The sequence below is a fragment of the Sturnira hondurensis genome, unplaced genomic scaffold, assembly GCF_014824575.4.
Source record: "Sturnira hondurensis isolate 20B ecotype Veracruz unplaced genomic scaffold, ASM1482457v3 Scaffold0009733, whole genome shotgun sequence".
In the NCBI taxonomy this organism is placed as follows: Eukaryota; Metazoa; Chordata; class Mammalia; order Chiroptera; family Phyllostomidae; genus Sturnira; species Sturnira hondurensis.
Window position 1 is genome coordinate 6,273,841 of NW_028082364.1, and position 18,184 is coordinate 6,292,024.

An 18,184-nucleotide genomic window follows, 5' to 3' on the forward strand; every position below is an offset into this window, starting at 1 on the left:
CCCTATTGTTTCTGTGAGCTCCATCCCCCTCCGCCTGTGAACTCACATGCTCACGGGTCCCAGGACCTGGACAGCTGGGGGGGGGGGGGCAGTAAAGTCGACTTGCCCCCTGCTCCTTGCACCCGGGAAGCAGCCTGGTTATGAGCCATCCTCTCCTTCTGGTTCGGTTCCGGGTTCTGTGAACATTCCAATACATTTTCTCCTTCTTGGTCAGTTATCCTCTGTGACTTGCAGCCAGGAGCATCTTTGCTGATGCGGCCTCCTCTCTGGGCCTCGCTCACTGGCTTGTACCATCCGTACCAGGCTCTAAAGACCTCTACGCCCCGTCACTGCACCGATGCCCCGTCTGTCTGCTGACTCCGAGTCTGTCTGATGTGCACGACCACCTAAGCCTCCTGTCCATCTACCACGCAGATCAAACCCGCGCCTTCAACACAGATTTTAGACACCACCACCAACCCCACAAACATACCCCAAACTTGCTCCACCCAAACTGTCCCCAGTGCTGGCTCCACCCGCAAGTCTCAGGGATGCGTGACTCCCACCTTCCGCCACGCCCCACACCAGCCCAGTGCGGAACCCACTGACTCCACTTCCGAGCCGTCGCCATCTGACCCTCTTGCCACCGCCGCCCAGACCGCCCTGACGGGAGCCGCCTGGGTCACTGTGGCGAAGCATCGCCCAGGCCTCCCGGCCTCCCATTCTGTCACCGGCCAGTCTGTGCACAACACGACTCTTAACGGAAGAGTCATAGGTGAGACTGTGCTGCTGCCCTGCTTGGATTCTCAGTCACGGCCAAGCACACACCACGGCCCAGCAGCCTGTGCCTACAGCTCTGGCCGCTGCCACCTAGCGGAGGTCCTCTGCGGCCCCTCCCCAGCTCCACACCAGCCCAGGGGCTTCCTGGAGCCCTGACCTCAGGGCCTTTGCACTTGCTGTCCTCATGGACACACCCCATGCCCCTGGGCCCTTGATTCAGCCAGGCTCTGCTCATATGGTTTATTGTCAGAGGTCCCTCTGATTCCATATCTAAAACAGCACCCCACCCGGCCCACGTCCCCAACTCCACCACCTGCTGCACTCCATCCTCACTGTGTCACCGTGTCACCAGCTGGCACGTTGGGTTCGCATCCACTAGGGAGTCTCCTCCGCCTGCGTGGAGGGACTTTCTTTCATTCCCGCTGTCTCTCTGGAGCCTGCAGTGCTGCCCGGCCCACGGTCTGCCCTCAACACTTGCTGGGGGAATGAATGGAGAAAATGCCCCCAGTGCGGCCTGGACTTCGTACGTGTTGCTTGTTATAAAAATTTGTGTTGAACGTATCGGGGTGACACTGGGTAATAAAATTACACAGGCTTCAAGTGCACGGTTCCGTGACACATCACCTGCACACCGCCTGCACCACGTGCTCACTGCCCCAGCCAGTGACCCAGCCAGCCTTGCTCCAGAGCCACCGCCAGGACACTCGCCAGCTACTTTTCTGGGGACGGTGATGAATCCGCCGCCACTTCTCCCACCACTGAAACCTCACTGAAGCAACGTCTGGCTCAAGAACAAAAGGGCTGCCAGTGACTGGGTGCCAGAGCCTGCACGAGGTGACCGCCCCGCCGACCCCAGTTGCTGCCCACCTGTGCTCAAGCACCTGGTGACCCCTACCCAGGGAGAGCCCCCATCTCCACCCCCACCTCCGAGCTCCACACAGCCTGGGCCTTCACTGGAAGGCCACGCCTGCCTCCTCTTCGTGAGACATTTCTAAAGTGAGTGACCAACAGACCCGGGATGAGAAGACCCACGTGCACTCACAGGCACGCTCTGTGGTGACGTGCACATGAGTGTTTGTACGTGCCCATGACTCAGGGTGACCCATCCTAACCCATGCTGTTTCAGATTAAAAGCTGGTGTTCCAGAAAAGGAGAAAACAAACAAACAAACAAACGAAGGCAATGTATGAAAAAAAAATCGAAAGCACAAGGAAAGCTCAGCTGAATAAAGTAAAAAGAAAAACCAGCAGCCTGACGCAGTGTGAGAGTCGAGCCGGGAAGACCGGGTTTGATCCTGGCTCCGCCGGTCGCCAGCTGTGTGCCCGTGGGTCGCCGTTGAGCACCTCTGTCCTCTGTTCGGAGAGCTCTCGGCGGGGCCCATTACACCTGCCTCAGAAGGCACTTGTAAGAACCAGAGAAGACACGTTTAAAGTAGCAATCCAACAAACAGTAGCTGCCGGTAAAATTATTAATGGGCTAAGCAACTAATTTTTCAAGTTAGGAAACATTAGACTTTCTGTTTCCCTTGAAAATGAACACAATCATTTCATCACAAGCCCAGAGCTAACACAGCGAAGGTTATGAGATAAGATTGAAAACCGCGCCCGGGGCCTGACTGCAGACGCTCCGGTCAAAAGCAGGTGCAGAAGCCTGACCTGTTCCAACGCGTGGGGCACATTTGGGGCCAACGTTCCAGTTGTGGAACAGCGCCTCTGACCCTCGTCTGCCAACCCTCCGGACGGGGCGGTGAGAAAGCCCCTCCGTCGGTGGGCCGAAGCCAAACTTCCCTGCAAGCGGAAAGTGACGCGTCTCTGGTGACGAGACGCGTGCGGAGGAGACCACGTACGGTCCGAGTTGTGACACCTCGCACAGCAGGTACTTAGTGTGGATGAGGGTGGCGATGAAGGGCCTTGCAAAGGTGTGAACACCCACGATCAGTTCACCTCATCTCTTTATCAGGAAAAGGCGCACGGATGCTCTGCTGAGACTGGAGGTGACGGGCAGCGTCCCAGCTGCGAGCAGACCACGTGTCTGGTGTGACGGGGAGCTAAAGCCCCACCAGCGTCTTTACATTATTAGCTCACCAGGAAGTAAACAGTCTTCAGCAAGAATCTGCAGGTTGAAAAAAAAGCTTACAAAACTAAGAGCTGTCATTTCATTCCACGCCCTCTCCTCCTGGTCCTTGGACACACGTTGTCGCCTGAGTATATGCAGAGCGCAGGTTAACACGTGAGTTACCGTATCATCATCCGCTTCTGAATCCAAGTACTCCTCCCACGCCACCAGCTGAGGCCCCACGGACGCGCACGAGGGGCTCCCGCCGTGGAGAGCAACCAATCACTCGCTCACTCAATCGCTCCCCCCTCCCAGGCCACACTGCGCCACGCAGCATGAGACCCCTGGGACATTTCACAGGAAGCTGGCTGAGCTGGCTGCCTTTCAGCCAGCCTTCTGAGAGACCGGGGAGCCGGACTGTTCCTCTGTTTCAACTCGAGAGCCGTGTGTTAAAATTGGGATCCATATAGAGGTGGATACCTAAGCCATTTCTTAATAAACTAAAAAACGGATAGCAGTTTTCCTATTTCTAAGGTAACTGCTCTTCTACTAGAATTAAAATATGGCTTTTATATGTATACCTCAATCTTTTTCCTATTTCCAGTAACCAAAATAGAAACATTTGCTACAGAAACTGGAGGACAGCCTCGGTCAGAGCAGGGGTCAGATGCCCAGGTGGGAAGCGGTGAGGCTGGGCTCACGGAGGGGCTCCGCGCTGCTCCGGGGGGGGGGAAGCAGGCTTTGCACCCACAGGCCCTGTCGTCCGAAGCCCACCCGCACGTCGCCTCACATGGGTCCTTTCTGGAAAACAAGCCAGAGCGTTTCTGCTCAGGGATTTTGGTCTCTGTGCGGCCGTCTGACGGCACGAACGTCTGACTCGTCGTCCCTCAAGCTGGTAGCTGCATGGTTCTCTGGGACACTCGCCTCTGAAACCCTGAAATGTGACGCATCATCTTTAAATTGCGTGGCAAGATGCCAGTTATAAAATATATGCTAAATGTCCTTTTTAATCACTTAGAGCTAAATGAAGAAAATCTGTTTGCCATTAGGTAAATAAACTTAACATGGGATAGGCAGAACGCCTTGAAATAACGCTTAACTAATCACAAAGCAGCTATTCTGCAATAGATGGGCGAACCACTAATTAGATGAAGGGAAATAAAACTGCCATGGCAGGATAAAAGGGTAAATAGCAATAAGCAGCAATTACTGCTTCACCATCAAAGAAAGTGGTACCCAACAGTAAGAAGGGGAAAAAACTCAGTGCTGTCAGTAAACGCGGCGACTCGCCGAATCCGTACCTGGAGTTACACACAACTCAGGGCTGACCGCAACGTCTCAAAGATCGCATTCAAACAGGGCGTCTTGCGCCCTGAGGAGCAGGGAAGGGTGTGTGCAAACTAAGAATCATGGTACATGGCTGTTTTCTTTACCTCCCACAAGTTCCCACGCCAAGGTTAATGTCGCAGTTCTGTAAGGAGTGGGGCAGGGCTACTGACCACCTCCTTCCGTTCAAAGACCAGCCAGTAAACTCAGTATGTGAACGGTGTCAGCAAGTGCCACGGTTTGTACTTTAAGCTGGAAGGTTTGAAACGACTCACATTCGGTTGCTGGGAATAATCTTGTGTCCTTCTCTGAACCAGGTCACTTGAGGCCTGGGGTAGCTGCTGATGGGCAGTAAGTTGAGAACCGCTGCCTGTCCCTCAGGGACCATTTTCCTCTGCTCCGTGTCCACGAAATTCCCCATATCTGCAGGGAAGAAACAGACCTTTTAGGTTCTAGGAGACTCTTTTCTGAGGGGGAGGGCCCCAAGAGGGAAGTAACTGTAGTTCCCAGCAGGCGCCGATGTCGCCATGCTGGAGCGAGGAGACAGAGACTGAGCGGTGGGGGGGGGGGGGGGGGGTGCCCTGGGGGAGCCCCCGGGCTGGCTGCGCTGCTGCGGCCAGGCAGTGAGCCACCGCCGGGCGCTCGCTCACGCCCACTGGGCCTGTTGAGAGGCTTCCCCGAGCCCCAGGAACCGCTCGCGGCCGCGGTGCTGAAGAGCTCTTAGACCTCGCCCGGCTCCCCCGTCTCTCCAGCTCAGTTCCCCCCAGCACCTGTGGGTGCCCTGATCAGTGTCTCCTTCCCTTCATGTCTGGGGTGACTGGCTCCCTCTGAGATCTTTTGGGAGAAATCATTTTTAACCCCTGGTTCATTTGTAGAGGGTTCTTCAAACCCCACACCGCTGACTTAGTTTGGGGTAGGTAGGTTTGATGCCAGTCGGAGTTACCTGCTACCAATTTTAAAAATGGGGTCATGGGGGGGAAACAGTCACTAGAATGTGGGTATAAGTGGCTAATTTTTAAATTAGTACCATTTGAAATTTTTGACAGATTTGTGTGAACTTGCATAGATCTGATCTGGTGCATATACTATATCTGCCTGAATGTATAGAAATTTGGAATAGTCCCCTGAATATCTCTATTATCAATGGCTTTTTGATTAAAAAACGATTTCCTATATTATAAGCGGCTTTTAATATTCTAGGAAAAAGGTAAACTAATTAAACAGATTAGGAAAAGATTCCTGGTTTTATTAAAGTAAAATTTGTTATCAAAGAGAAGAGATAAGAGAAAATGTAAGAGATGAAGGATAGAAACGAGGAGATAAACAATTAAATGAGAAAAGTCTAAAATTTAATTTTATAAAGTAGAATTTACTGTAGTATAATACATTCCAAGCTATTAACTTATTCAAACATGTTTGTGATATGATTTTATTTATTATGTTTCCAATTTTTTAGTTGAAAAAACTGAAATTATTCTGCAGACAGATTTAGCTGAGTGACTTCACCACAATTCAGAAAAATTCATGCCTTCCTAGCAAACAAAAATATGACTAAACATGTGTGAGCAGCTGCATCTCGCCCCAGCACTAGTCATCACGGAGCAGTAAAATAACTGGGAACGATTTCGCCTCCGACACTCAGCAGCCACACTGATGACCAAGGCCCCAACGGGGCCGAGCTGACAAGTGAGAGAACGCTGCCGTCGCCGGCCGGCACCGTCCGGCTGGGGCTCGGAGAGCTCTCTGATTTCTCGGACGATGGATTAGTGTGTAATTTATAATTTCATAACACTTTTGATTTCTTTTCAATGAAGAGATGTTTGGTAGTGAGGTCACAGTTTAATGAAGCAGACAGGCCAGTTTTCTGGTCACAGATTTTGGAACGGAAAAGTACGGAACGCTTTGCACGGGCCGACTCCCGCCCCTGATCCTCTCCTGTGGCTACACGAGAGCTCAGGCCCGCAGCATTCAGACGGCTCCCCCGGTCACTCCTCCAGGCCTCACCCTCCTAAACGGGCCCAACAGCGAACTAACTGAATCACGGCTGTATCAGTACCATGGGGGACGCTGACCCATGGACTCTTCATTGTGCAGCTACAGGGTTTCTAGACGAATCATCGCTGGAAAGGACTGATCCTGAATTGATGAAATTTTATCTAACTGGGTTTATTATTTTATTTTAACAACGTTTGACTCAAACTTCGGTGAAAGCTAAGAGCAACTAAACTAATTTATAAAAACAGAAGGCATTTTGTTCTGGTGTTGTTTTTAAATCCTGCACAGTGTTTATGGGGCCCTCGATGGGTTGCATCGAAAAGGCAGCCGTAAGCTCGTCAGCGCCATCATCGGCACTGGACCAGCTACACCAGCAACTTACTGATCTCCCAACCACGTTTAGCAACTGCTCTATTCCAAACGGAACCCGAGACAGAATCTCAGGCCCTGGGGTGGCTGAAAGTGACTCTGACCAGCCCCCACAGCTGCTGCTGAGCACGGAGACGGTTCAGTGGACACGTACATGCGACTCGAACTTCCGACCTCCTCTGTAGCAGAGCCCCCATTCTGTTCCGCACCACACAGCGGTAGGACCCGGCATCCAGCCTCTGCAAAGACGGGATGATGTACCTGCCAAACATAAGATGCGAGTGTTAGCGGAGGCCCCACAGCAGGGAGCTGCTCAACGGAGACTCTATTTCTGGTAAACCGGTCCCTACGCGATCCTTCCCTGACCAACACACGCACTGCAGCTGCAGTTTACCCGTGTACGCCTCCCCAACCAGCTGTAAACACGACATGAAACGGGGTCCGGATCGGTCTTGTCCATCACTGTCCCCCTGGGGCGGCCACGGCGCCACGCACGCAGGGGGGGTCACTCCCCGCTGGTTGAAGGGATGAAAATACAAGTAGCGAAAAACCATTATGCTTAAACTAAACGTATCAATACAAAATCTTTGTAATTCTCTCGCTCAGAATTTCTAAAAATGATTTCTAGCCCTGGCAACAGTCTCAGCACAACCTGCGGGTCACCCTTTATGGAGGTTTAAACAACGCTTCCAGAATGGGGTGCGGATGTCACCTGGAGCAGCGACCTGCTGGCAAACGTGGCCTCCCCGCTGACCGCGCGGACAGCTCCCCACACGGTGCACATGTTCTCTTGCGTCTCCACACATGGCCTGACGCTCATTTTAGAACCTGGACGGCCACTTCCTTTGTATTTTCCATCCCTGTGACTATAAGTGACCACCCTTCAAATCAACGCCTTCCAGAAAACCTCAGTAAAATTTTATAGGGAAAAATGTGGGCAGAAGATAGAGTTTCCATTAGAGCCTTGCTTTAGGTTTACTGTTAGTTTTATAACTTAGGATGTTTTGAAATCCGCAAGCAAGTAGGATATATGACCCAGAACCACTTAAAGTGAGTTTTACAGCTGTGGGGCCAAAGCTTTCACGCTACATGAGAGAGTACATTAATTGGTTTCTAGGCCGTGTTCACAAACAAATCAAGAACCAGGTTTAAGGTTTGGGGCTTGGATACCTTTCACACGTGGGAAGGTGTCTGTCAGAGGAAAGGAGAGCTAAATCCCAGGCGGATGGCAACCTATTTTCTGAAAAACAGAAAACACAGGGACGCTATCCTTCACTACGGAGATGTTCTGGGAGGAGTTCCCTCAGCTTAAAAATACTTTCTCTGAGGGAGTACAGGCAGAATAAGTTAAAGCAGGTACAAGTGTTTTATTTGCTCAGTTCCAAAGCACACCTTGAAAACACTTAAATTCAACTAATTGCTCATCTTTTTACTCAAATATGTCCAAATAGCCTGAAAAAGGAACTGATAGGCATAATTTTTAAGTGAATAAAACATTTGGACAACTAAGCTTATTCAGTATTAAGCAAATATTAATTGAAGTATGTTTTCCCTCTGATAACCATCTTGAGATCCTATGGCAAGACTAATGAAATCTTTTATGAAAAATACTGCTGAGTTGTAATCTTCAAAACTTGATTCTTTTCTGAGGACTAGTTTGTCTCAAATAAAAAATTAATTCGTGAGCCCTGGCTGGTGTAGCTCAGTGGATTGAGCACGGGCCCGTGAAGCAAAAAGCTGCAGGTTCGATTCCCGGTCAGGGCACATGCCTGGGTTGCAGGCCAGGTCCCAAGCAGGGGACACATGAGAGGCAACCACACATTGATGTTTCTCTCCCACTCTTTCTCCTCCCATCCCCTCTCTCTAAAAATAATAAATAAAATATTTTAAAAAATTAATTGGTGAATAGAATCAGAATAATATTAAACTGAACACAAGGATTTAGTGCCGTTTATTTAAACTACAAATAAAACTAGAAGGACGAGCAATTTTTATCACAGGCTATGATTATGATAAGGAGAAGGTTTGAGATCACATTAAAACAAAGCCAACAACAGCTTTGGGCGAGGAAAGCACAGCCCTGGAGCGTCTGCACGCCGCACGGACGGTTTCCTCGCGGCGGCAGGGCCATTTATGCGGCTGCTGTTTGCCCTACGACTGCTTTTCTGTGGAGTCTCAAGTAGACATTAAACCCTTGGGAGCCCCACAGGGCCCCAGCACACCGGGGCACAACAGCGCTGCCTTCCGTCGGCAGAGAGACGCGGCCACGAAATGCGGCGTTAGGCACACGCTGTTTTGTGCCCTATCGGTAGTTGGCTATCACCGGGCGGATAAATACACAAAGACGATGCAAAGCACCCCACCTATGACAGGAATTCTTATACCAATATGTTCGCCTAACAGATGGGAATATTCACGGCATGCCTATTGTTTATAAACACGTTTCTAAGCAGAGGAAGTTCCCTGGCTCTTTGTAAGAAAATGTGATGAAAACCTCAGGACCATATGCCACTGGAGTGTGGGGAATGCTGCTCCGGTTTTGAATAAACACGGCAGGAACGTCTGCAGCCAGCGCATCGCGGCCCATCTTGGTTGGGGTGGGCTGCCAGAGTGCTTTCCAGGCTAGTTCATTACCAGGGAGAGCAAATGGAAGAAAAACGAACAAATCCCAATAAAACCAAGGGTTTGCATGTCCATTTCTGCTCAGTAGAAGACCACCACCTTGGTTCTGAACTGCCACTCAGAAGGGGCCGCAGGAGCAGCACCAGAAGCCTCCGGGAAGAAGCATTAGGGCCATTTCAGCCCGGAACAATCGCTTTGCCTGGCCCTTCCTGGAGTGGACAGTGGGCGTTGGTAGTCTCCCGGGATCTGCCTCACATTCCTGCGTTTGGAGAATGAGCCCTGCCTGAGTCTTGGTGAGGCAGACCCGAGACACCTGTGGTCACTCCTGTCGTGGACTCTGAGATCTGGGGCTGGGTCACACAGACACACAGGGGGGCAGTGGTGGTGGGAGCTGCGGAGCCCTGGACTGGGCGAGCAGTTCACATGTCCTGTGCCAAGTGGGGCGGTGGCCCCGGCAGAGGTACCCACAGTCCCGTGTCACCAGCATCAGGACATTGGCTTCAATAAAAAGAAAAGTAGCTTGCTCCACTGACCCTGTCATACGAAGTCCTGATAGAAACTGACTGACTGACTCTTGGAGGGGACTCTGGTGGGTGGCACCGAGTAGCAGGTGCAAGTGACACTGAGGTCCCAGGAACAGGCTCAGTCTGACCCTCGGGTGCTCCGGTTCAACAGCCCTTCGGAGCTGCCTTGCCTCTGAGCCAGGCCTGCGGCCACCACTCCCCGCAGCCAGGACTGGCTCCATGCAGGGGCGGCGCGCAGCACCCTTCCGCCGACCCTCGCCTCGTGCTCCCGGCTCCTTGCCCTGAGAGTCCTCTGGCACCAGAATATGCACGCGGCATTCACGCCTGAGTGACCCGCCATGAGGGCTGGCGACGGGGGGCCAACTCAGCAACCGAGGGAGGAAGTTCAGAGACGAATCTCTTCTCCTTTCACCCTTCAAGCTAGACAGTTCCGAGACTCAGTTCACAAGGCTCCTGAAGTCCCCATTGGGATTTAGCTGGAGCCGTCCGTGACAACCACCAGCCTGGTAAGGTCCCTGTCTGGGTTTCGCGTGGGCTGTTCTGCATCGCTCCTGCCTCTGCCCCCCGCTGCCTGAGAACGCACCCCCACGTGGGGGACCTCATGCAAACCTGCGCCTCCAGCACTGTGTTCAGAGAATCCCAGGTTCTTACACAGAACCGACCTGTCCGATTTGTTGTGAGTACTTTTCTGGTTTGTTATTTGCCTTTTCATCTGTAATGATTATTTGAGTATACACTGTAAAATTGGATATGGCTCTCTGTGATCTGTTTTTGGTGATTTTTTCCAATACTTTTTATACTTTGTCTTGAAATATTTCTGGATCATTAACCTTTGTTTTCCTATAATTTTTAAATTTAACTCTTAAATGTATCTAAAATTTATTTTGGCATTTGTTCTGAGGGTCCATTTTTCAATGCTGTTTCCAAAGAACTGATTTCTTTCCCATGGGTTCTGATGCTCATTTGAGTTTATGTATGTTTATGTACACAACGGTGTGGTTCCAACTCCTTCTGGAAGGTTTACAGTTACACCACGGCACGTGAGTGAATTACTGAGGCACTCTAATACGCGCCTGGAAGGGGAAATTCCTCTCTATTATTCTCCTTCTGTTTTGAGATTCTCTGGCATATTTTTCTGTTTACATTTCTAAATGAGCTCTGGAACCACCTCATGAATCAAGTTACCCTAAAAAAGTTGCATTGGGATTTCTATTGAAATTATGCTAAACTTCTACCATAATTTCAAAGGAACTGACATTTATGCAATGTTTAGATTTCCTATCTAGGACACTTTTTTATATCAGTGATGTTTACTACTTTTCTTTATGAAGGTTCTACTCATTTCTTACAAAGGTGATTCCCAGGTATTTCATAATTTTTATTGATATTGTGAAAGTTTTTGTTTTTTTACAAGGCTTAAGAAAAAGTATCTTTTCCCTTAATAATTCCTATTTTTTACTGCAATAAGAAAGAATAAACATCCATCAGATTTCTACCGTTATACTGCCACAGAGCGCGAAGCCGGGAGACAGGCCCCAGCGGAAACTGGAAGGTTCCGGCAGCACGGAGCATCGGTCTCTCCTCCTTTGTAACAGTGGGTGGTGCGCCCGGCATTAAGAAATTCTTGGCTTGGAGATATATAGTTTGACTATAACTACAAAATACTTTTCATCCCCAGACCGGAAATAATTCAGAATGAGCGTTTCCTGGGGGAGAAACCAGAGGGCATCTGCCTGCCGGCCCTGCGTGTGCAGACTCGGTGTGCCGGTGTGCCCGTGTGCCGGCTGTCTGCTCACCCGCACAGCCCGCGCTGACACGAGGACCCGAGCGCCGTCGGAACCACGCGGCGTCTGACACGGGCCAGGCCCCGCCGTGCCCTTGGACCCTCACACAGGCAGCGCAGAAAATGCTACTTTTGGTCAAGTTACATGATTCTCTCTTTCACAGGGCTAGCGGTTTCCTAACTGACGGCGAGGGCAGAGGGTGGTAGGGATTCACATCAGGCAGGAGGCAGCTGGCATTTCCGGAAAGCGCTGTGTTTTCAATTTGAACTTGGAACAGTCTCACGGAGGTTACTGCGCGACAGCCGAGTGCGCTTATGGGCCGTGAGGAGATGAAAGAGGAATCTGAGAAACGAGCGTGAGGTTTTTAGTGAGGTTTTATATCTTGAAAAAACGATGACAAAACGTGACGGGTCCTTGATGGCCCGTCTCAGTGCCCGAAGCCCTCAGTGAACGGAATGCAGTTCATCACGTCGGCCCCAGACCATTCTGCTTCGGAGAAAACCATTTCTTCTTATCGAGTTTCTAGTGAAGTGCAAGCAAAGCACCTGCTTATTTTAACGGCCGCGTGTAACGAGTCCCTCCCGCCACGTGGCAATGCCCTGTCTTCTGCTGGACGATCCAGAGCGCATCGAACCACAGGCACGACCCGCAGACGGCCATGCGAAAAGGGTTCCGTCTCCTCCAATATTTTCAAGTTCACGCCAAAATTGTTTTCCCGTAAGTTTAAGTAGTTGCATATATAAACAATGGCATGGTGTATTTTTAGCTTTTTTAAAAAAAACCGTGACACCACTGGTTTAACTATATCCAGTGGAATCTAAAAAGTACAGTGAGGTTATATCCACATTATTGATTTTTTAAAAATGAACTCTGTATCCAATCCAACTCTCATATTGTTTCTTTTTACTCTTTGGACTTGAGCATTAAATAAATTTACCCCACAGAAATTTATTCTAATGTAACATATTTTTATGTCTTAAAGATACACACTGATTTCCCCTCATCCTTCTCTGAAATAAAAATATAAATATAGATGGCAATTTAAAGAGAATTTCCTTTGACCAAAAGATTCAAAGTGCTTTAAAAAATTTCTTCTGGGTTACATGTTCACTGTTAATCAAAACACAATAAATGTATTACATATTTTGAAAACTGGTGATTAAACATTAAAAACTTAGGAAATGTGTCTTTTAATGAGATGGAAGTACGTGATTTTTTCCAATTACTTTACATTTCATTATTCAGGAAGTTTCTTACTACTAGAATGAACAGAATTAGACAGAAATTAACAATGAAGAGAAGAGAAAGCATCGCGCACCTGTGCGCACACAGTCCATTGGAATCTGACGGACACATGGAAGAAACGAGCCAGCCGGGAAGAGGCCGCCGAGTGGCAGTCACAGAACACGCTGCAGTAACAGACCAGACGGGGACCTCGTACGGGATAGTTTTTTCTTTGTCAGACTTAATGAAAGTGTCTTCTGCATGAAGGTTGGAGAAAACATAAAGCACAAACTTCCAGTAGTGCCTGCTCCTTCTGTATCAGGACGGAACACTGATCTGCAGATGTAAGGAGAACTCTGTACCCCTCCTCCCTGCAATCTGAAACTCGGCCAGGAGAAATGCAGGCAGAGGGTGCTGTCTAGTAGAATATTTCTCCGCTTGTTTTAAATTTCAAACAAATCTCGGCTATTCCAATTCTAATGTATGTAAATACGAGCCAGGGAGCATCACGGGAGTGTGTTGCCGGACCAGCGCGCACCCTCACTCGTGCTGCTGCTCACAGGGGCTGTCTCTGCTCAGCTCTCGTGCAACGTTCCCTGAGGCACCACAGGGAACAACTGTCTCTGATGACGGTTGGGCAACGGAAAGGAACGGTGGTTAACCCCAACCGGGTACCGCTCCTGCTGCCCACATGCACAGCATACCTAAATTAGGAACCTCCAAGATGGGTCAAAATATCCCATTTCTAGTGCCATACTTTGCAGTTACAAGAAATACGTTCAGGACTTCCAGTCAAGATGGAGGTGCAGGCAGACACACTTGGCCTCCTCCTGCAACCATGGAAAGAATTACAACCAGACCTCAAAGCTAGTAACACCCAGAACCATCAGAAAACCGAGCTGCATGGAAGACCAACAAGCAAGGCTTTAAAGAAGCCACCTTCACCCAGACGGGTAGGAAGGGCGGAGTCATGGAGATGAAGAGGCCGTGAGGCGTGAAAAGGCAGCAGAGGTGGACCAGATGGGAGGGGTATCTTTGGGACCAGGGATCCCGGCCCCAGGCCAGACCACACAGCCCAGGGAAGGTAGATCTCCATTACCTCTGCCTGTAGATGCCAGCGGGGGTTGGGGCGGCAGAAGAAACTGCCAGATTTTTGCCATTTGAAGGGCCAGCACAGTCATAGACGTATGCGAACCTGCCCATTCTGAGACTCAACACCAGGGCAGAAGTTGCACCAGGTGCACACGGCAAGAAGGTGCAGTGACTGGAAACAGGGCAAGCACTGGGTGAGCCACCAGAAGCCAGGTAGTGGCACTGTCCCCTCCCAGAGCCACCCCACTCAGCCATGAAGTGGTGAAGAGGGTTTCCCACCCTGGCAATTACCTAAGCTTCCACCCCACACGGTTTACAGGTGCCTTTTCTACAACAGGCCACGCTACTAAGACAGGGAGTCAAAGCAGCTCCACCCAATACACAGAAACAAACACAGGGCGGCTGCCAAATTGAGGGGACGAAGAAATAAGGCCTGAATGAAAGAACAGAATAAAACCACCCAAAAAAGAATTAAGCGAAATAGACATAACCAAACTATCAGATGCAGAGTTCAAAACACTGGTTATCAGGATGCTCAGAGAACTCCTTGAGTACAGCGAAAAATAAATAAATGAATAAAGAAGAAATGAAGGTCATACTAAGTGAATACAGAGTAAGCCACAGGAAAATATCAGAGAAGGCAAGGAAACTGAGATTCAAACCAATGATTTAGAATATAAGGAAAAGATAAACTTTCAAACAGAAAAGAAAAAATAAGAATTCAAAAAAAAAAGAGGAGAGGCTTATGAACCTCTGGGACATCTCCAAATGTGCCAACATCTGAATCACAGGGCTGCCAGAAGGAGAAGAGGAAGAGCAAGAAATTGACAACTTATTTGTAAAAGTAATGAAAAAAAAAAACTTCCTTAATTTGGCAAAGGGAATAGACATATAAGTCCAGGAAGCACAGAGAACCCCAAACAAGCTGCACCCAAAGAGGACCACACCAAGCCACATCATAATTAAAATGCCAAAAGTTAAAGATAAAGAAAGAATCTTAAAAGCAGCGAGAGAAAAGGAGAGGGTTACCTACAAAGGAGTTCCCATCAGACTGTCAGTGGGTTTCCCAGAAGAAACCTTACAGGCAAGAAGGGACTGGCAAGAAGCATTCAAAGTGACGCAAAGCAAGGACCTACAACCTAGGTGACTCTATCCAGCAAAGCTGTCATTTAGAATCAAAAGGCAGATAAGGAATTTCCCAGATGAGAAAAAAACTAAAGGAATTCATAATCACCAAACCATCTATTGTATGAAATGCTGAAGGGATTTGTTTAAGAAAAAGAAGATCAAAACCATGAACATTAAAAAGGCAACAAATTTACAACTCTCAGCAACTGAATCTTAAAACAGAAAAACTAAGCAAAGAATCAGAATAGGAACAGAGTCATAGGTATGGAGATCATTTGGAGGGTTATCAGCTGGGAGGGGAAGGGGGAAGGGGGACAATGGGGGGAATGGTGCAGGGATTAAGAACCATAGTGGTAGGTAGGAAATAGACAGGGAGGTTAAGAACAGTACAGGAAATGGAGAAGCCAAAAAACTTACACACATGACCCACGGACAGGAACTAAGGAGGGGAAATTGCTGGAGAGAAGGGGGGTACCAGGCAGAGGGGGGCGACAGGGGAAAAATTGGGACAACTTAACAGCATAATCAATAAAATGTAACTAAAAAGCAAAGTATGTTTAGAGGGAAAGGTAAGAAAGCTCTTCTACTGATTGTCTAGAAGCCCAATATTTGGTTGAAACCCGGGATTTTGAGCTGTGTGTGTGTCCTGCACCCTGAGGTGCGGTGGGGCAGGACAACCCAGGCAGCGGGGCCTCTTATTGTGAACCGGGAGCAGCGGCACGAGAAGCTGGAAGAGATGGCTCCTGGCAGCTGCCTGCACGTGGCGCGCACTCGGGCAGCTCGGCTTCGGAGGACAAGCAAGTGGGAACAGAGGACACCACTGTCCACGGCCCTGGGCCCCGGCGTGAAGACCGCCACACAGGTCATCCAATGACTGCTCTTTATTAGGACAAACAAACCAGACTCTTCAAAACCATCATCGCTTTCATCTCGGGGCACCAAAATGTTGTCATTTAATTTTGATGCGACCCTCTGAGGTCGGCTCTGTTATGCCCACTTTGCAGGTAAGAAAAGTGAGATCACTCTGATGAGACAACTTGTCACAAAGTCACACAGGCAGTGAGCCACACAGAAGTGCTCGAACTCAAGTCATCTGCTGTTAAAGCCCGTGACTCACATAGGATTTTCATTTCTAAGTTCGCTGTTTCTCTCTCTTACACGCCCCCTAACAAAGCAAGCCCATGACATCACTTTACAACACGTTGCCTAGGATTTATTAATAGGTAGCTGTGGCCCAGAAAATACGCTGTGCACACACATTCGAGCCTTTCCCAGCTCACAAGGCCACTAGTGAGGTGTGACCACCCCTCTGCAGATCCTGAAAGTGGGGTTCACGAGCGCCCTGCCCGAAGTCAGCCGTCACGCTGCCTGTGGGGAGCTGGAATTCACACCCAGGTCTGCTCCACGTCGACCAACTCTTAAAACCATTTAACTGCTTTCAATGGCAGACACTCCAACAGGAAAGTGCTAATGACGAAAGAGGAGCCCGTACAGGGTGGCGGACAGCAGACCCGAGCTCAGCAAAGGTGGCACCCTGTGACGGGCACCAGCGAGCACCGGGGACCGGCAGGGCCACGCCTTTACCAAGGGGCAGTGTTGCACAGGGCCTGCTTCTCGGGGGCTGCAGAACCGGGCGGCCAGGCCTGCTGGCTGGTCAGGACGGGCTGGAGAGCAGGCGTATGAACTACCTTACCACCGTTAAATGTTGGCAACCAGTTAAGAAATCTATCCCAAGTGCATACCCATATATGCTTTAAACTGATGTTTTAAACACACGCACACACCACACTGCGGGCAGGCTGGGTGCACTTCACAGGTCGCCTTACTAGAGCCCGTGAGGCAACGAGTGAGTGGGGGGGCTGCCACTCTATCTAAAATAGCTCGAGAAGGCCCCCCCTCCCTCTCACTCCATTTGAACAGGGCATGGCACTGCTGAGTCGCACTGTCTGGGGCTCCTGGGACTCGTCAGGCAGTCACTGATTCTCCGTCCTGCCTGGAACGGCAGCATCTAGTACAACAACCCTCACACACAAACGGAGGTTACGCGGACATGAACCTGGAAAGACCCCACACCCACCCACCCAGGCTCACTGCTGCTGCTGCTTCCCCAGGGAGGCCACGGCTCAGACCCCATCTCCGGCCTTGTAACGGTCCCGCAGCATCGTGGTCTCACTCCGGCCTCAGTGCCCAGCCCCTGGTGGGCGGGTCCTGCTGCTGAACGCAGACGCCCTCCTCACGCCCACCCTGCGCTGGCTGCATCCCTCCCACCCCAACTCTACAAGCTCACTAAGGGGTCTCCTTGGCCAGTTAAAGCCGCAGACGCTTCTGACCTAAAGATCCCGTTCAGACCGTGCGCTCCTCTTGCAGTAGCCCTACTGGGGCGGCGGGTGGGCTGTTGCCAGGAGAAAGCAGATTTATGTCCGTAGCTCTCTTGGTCTGGCAATTTCACAAACGGGCTGTTTTACAATTACGATGACAGACTTCCCAGGTGTACATGCAACCTACTTCAGTCTAGTGGCTCCCTTTCTAAGTATGTGTTTAAATCTACGCAATCCTAGGTGCAGTAGACACTCAGTCCAATATTCCCGCCCCTGGTGCTCGTGTGGCCAACGGGGCAAACATTCTGGACACACCGCCTGCAACGGAGCCTCGTGCTGCGCGACCGCCTACCTGTACTCGCTGGTGTAGGGGGTGAGCTCGCTGTCATTGTGCAGCCACTTGAACTCCAGAGGCCAGCTGCCCTCGGCGAGGCAGGTGAGGACCAGGCGGTTCCCCTCCAGGTGAACCTGTGGGAGGCCCGGCTCCGTCTTAAAATACGGCACAACGTCATCTGAAACATCGAAGAAAAAAGAAGAAAGAAAACACTGGGTCAAGGGCACACAAAAATGGCATTCATCCAATCAAACAATCGCTTGTTGAAATAGATCTAATTTTTAAAAGCCCTGGCTGGTGTAGCTCAGTGGGTTGAGCGCGGGCCTGCGAACCACACAATCGCGGTTCGATTCCCAGTCAGGGCACATGCCTGGGTGGCAGGCCAGTTCCCAGCAGGGGACTCATGAGAGGCAACCATACATTGATATTTCTCTCCTTCTTTCCTTCCCTTCCCCTCTAAAGATAAATAAATAAAATATTTAAAAAAATAAATAAATAGATCTAATTTTTAAAAGTAGCAACAATGGCTATTTGGCCCAATTAAGTAGCAAATAGTGCTTGACCCCCCCGAAACACACAGTGCCCTAGATGGTATTTCCAAAGGCTGAAAGCTCACTGGCCGCACCATTTGAGAGCATGTGACAAGTTTATGGG

At 50.0% G+C, this 18,184-nt stretch overlaps 1 protein-coding gene across 1 annotated transcript in view; it reads right to left on the reverse strand.

Moving 5' to 3' along the window:
• The window catches only part of SDK1 (sidekick cell adhesion molecule 1), a 340,546-nt gene extending 322,838 nt beyond the window's left edge, over window positions 1–17,708 (reverse strand). The window contains exons 1-2 of the mRNA XM_037057908.1: window positions 17,549–17,708; window positions 4,416–4,563 (exon numbers count right to left, since the gene is read on the reverse strand). Of these exons, the coding sequence (XP_036913803.1) occupies window positions 4,416–4,563; window positions 17,549–17,708 (308 nt within the window). The remainder of the gene's footprint in view (window positions 1–4,415; window positions 4,564–17,548) is intronic.
• Between the last annotated feature and the right edge of the window lie 476 nt (window positions 17,709–18,184).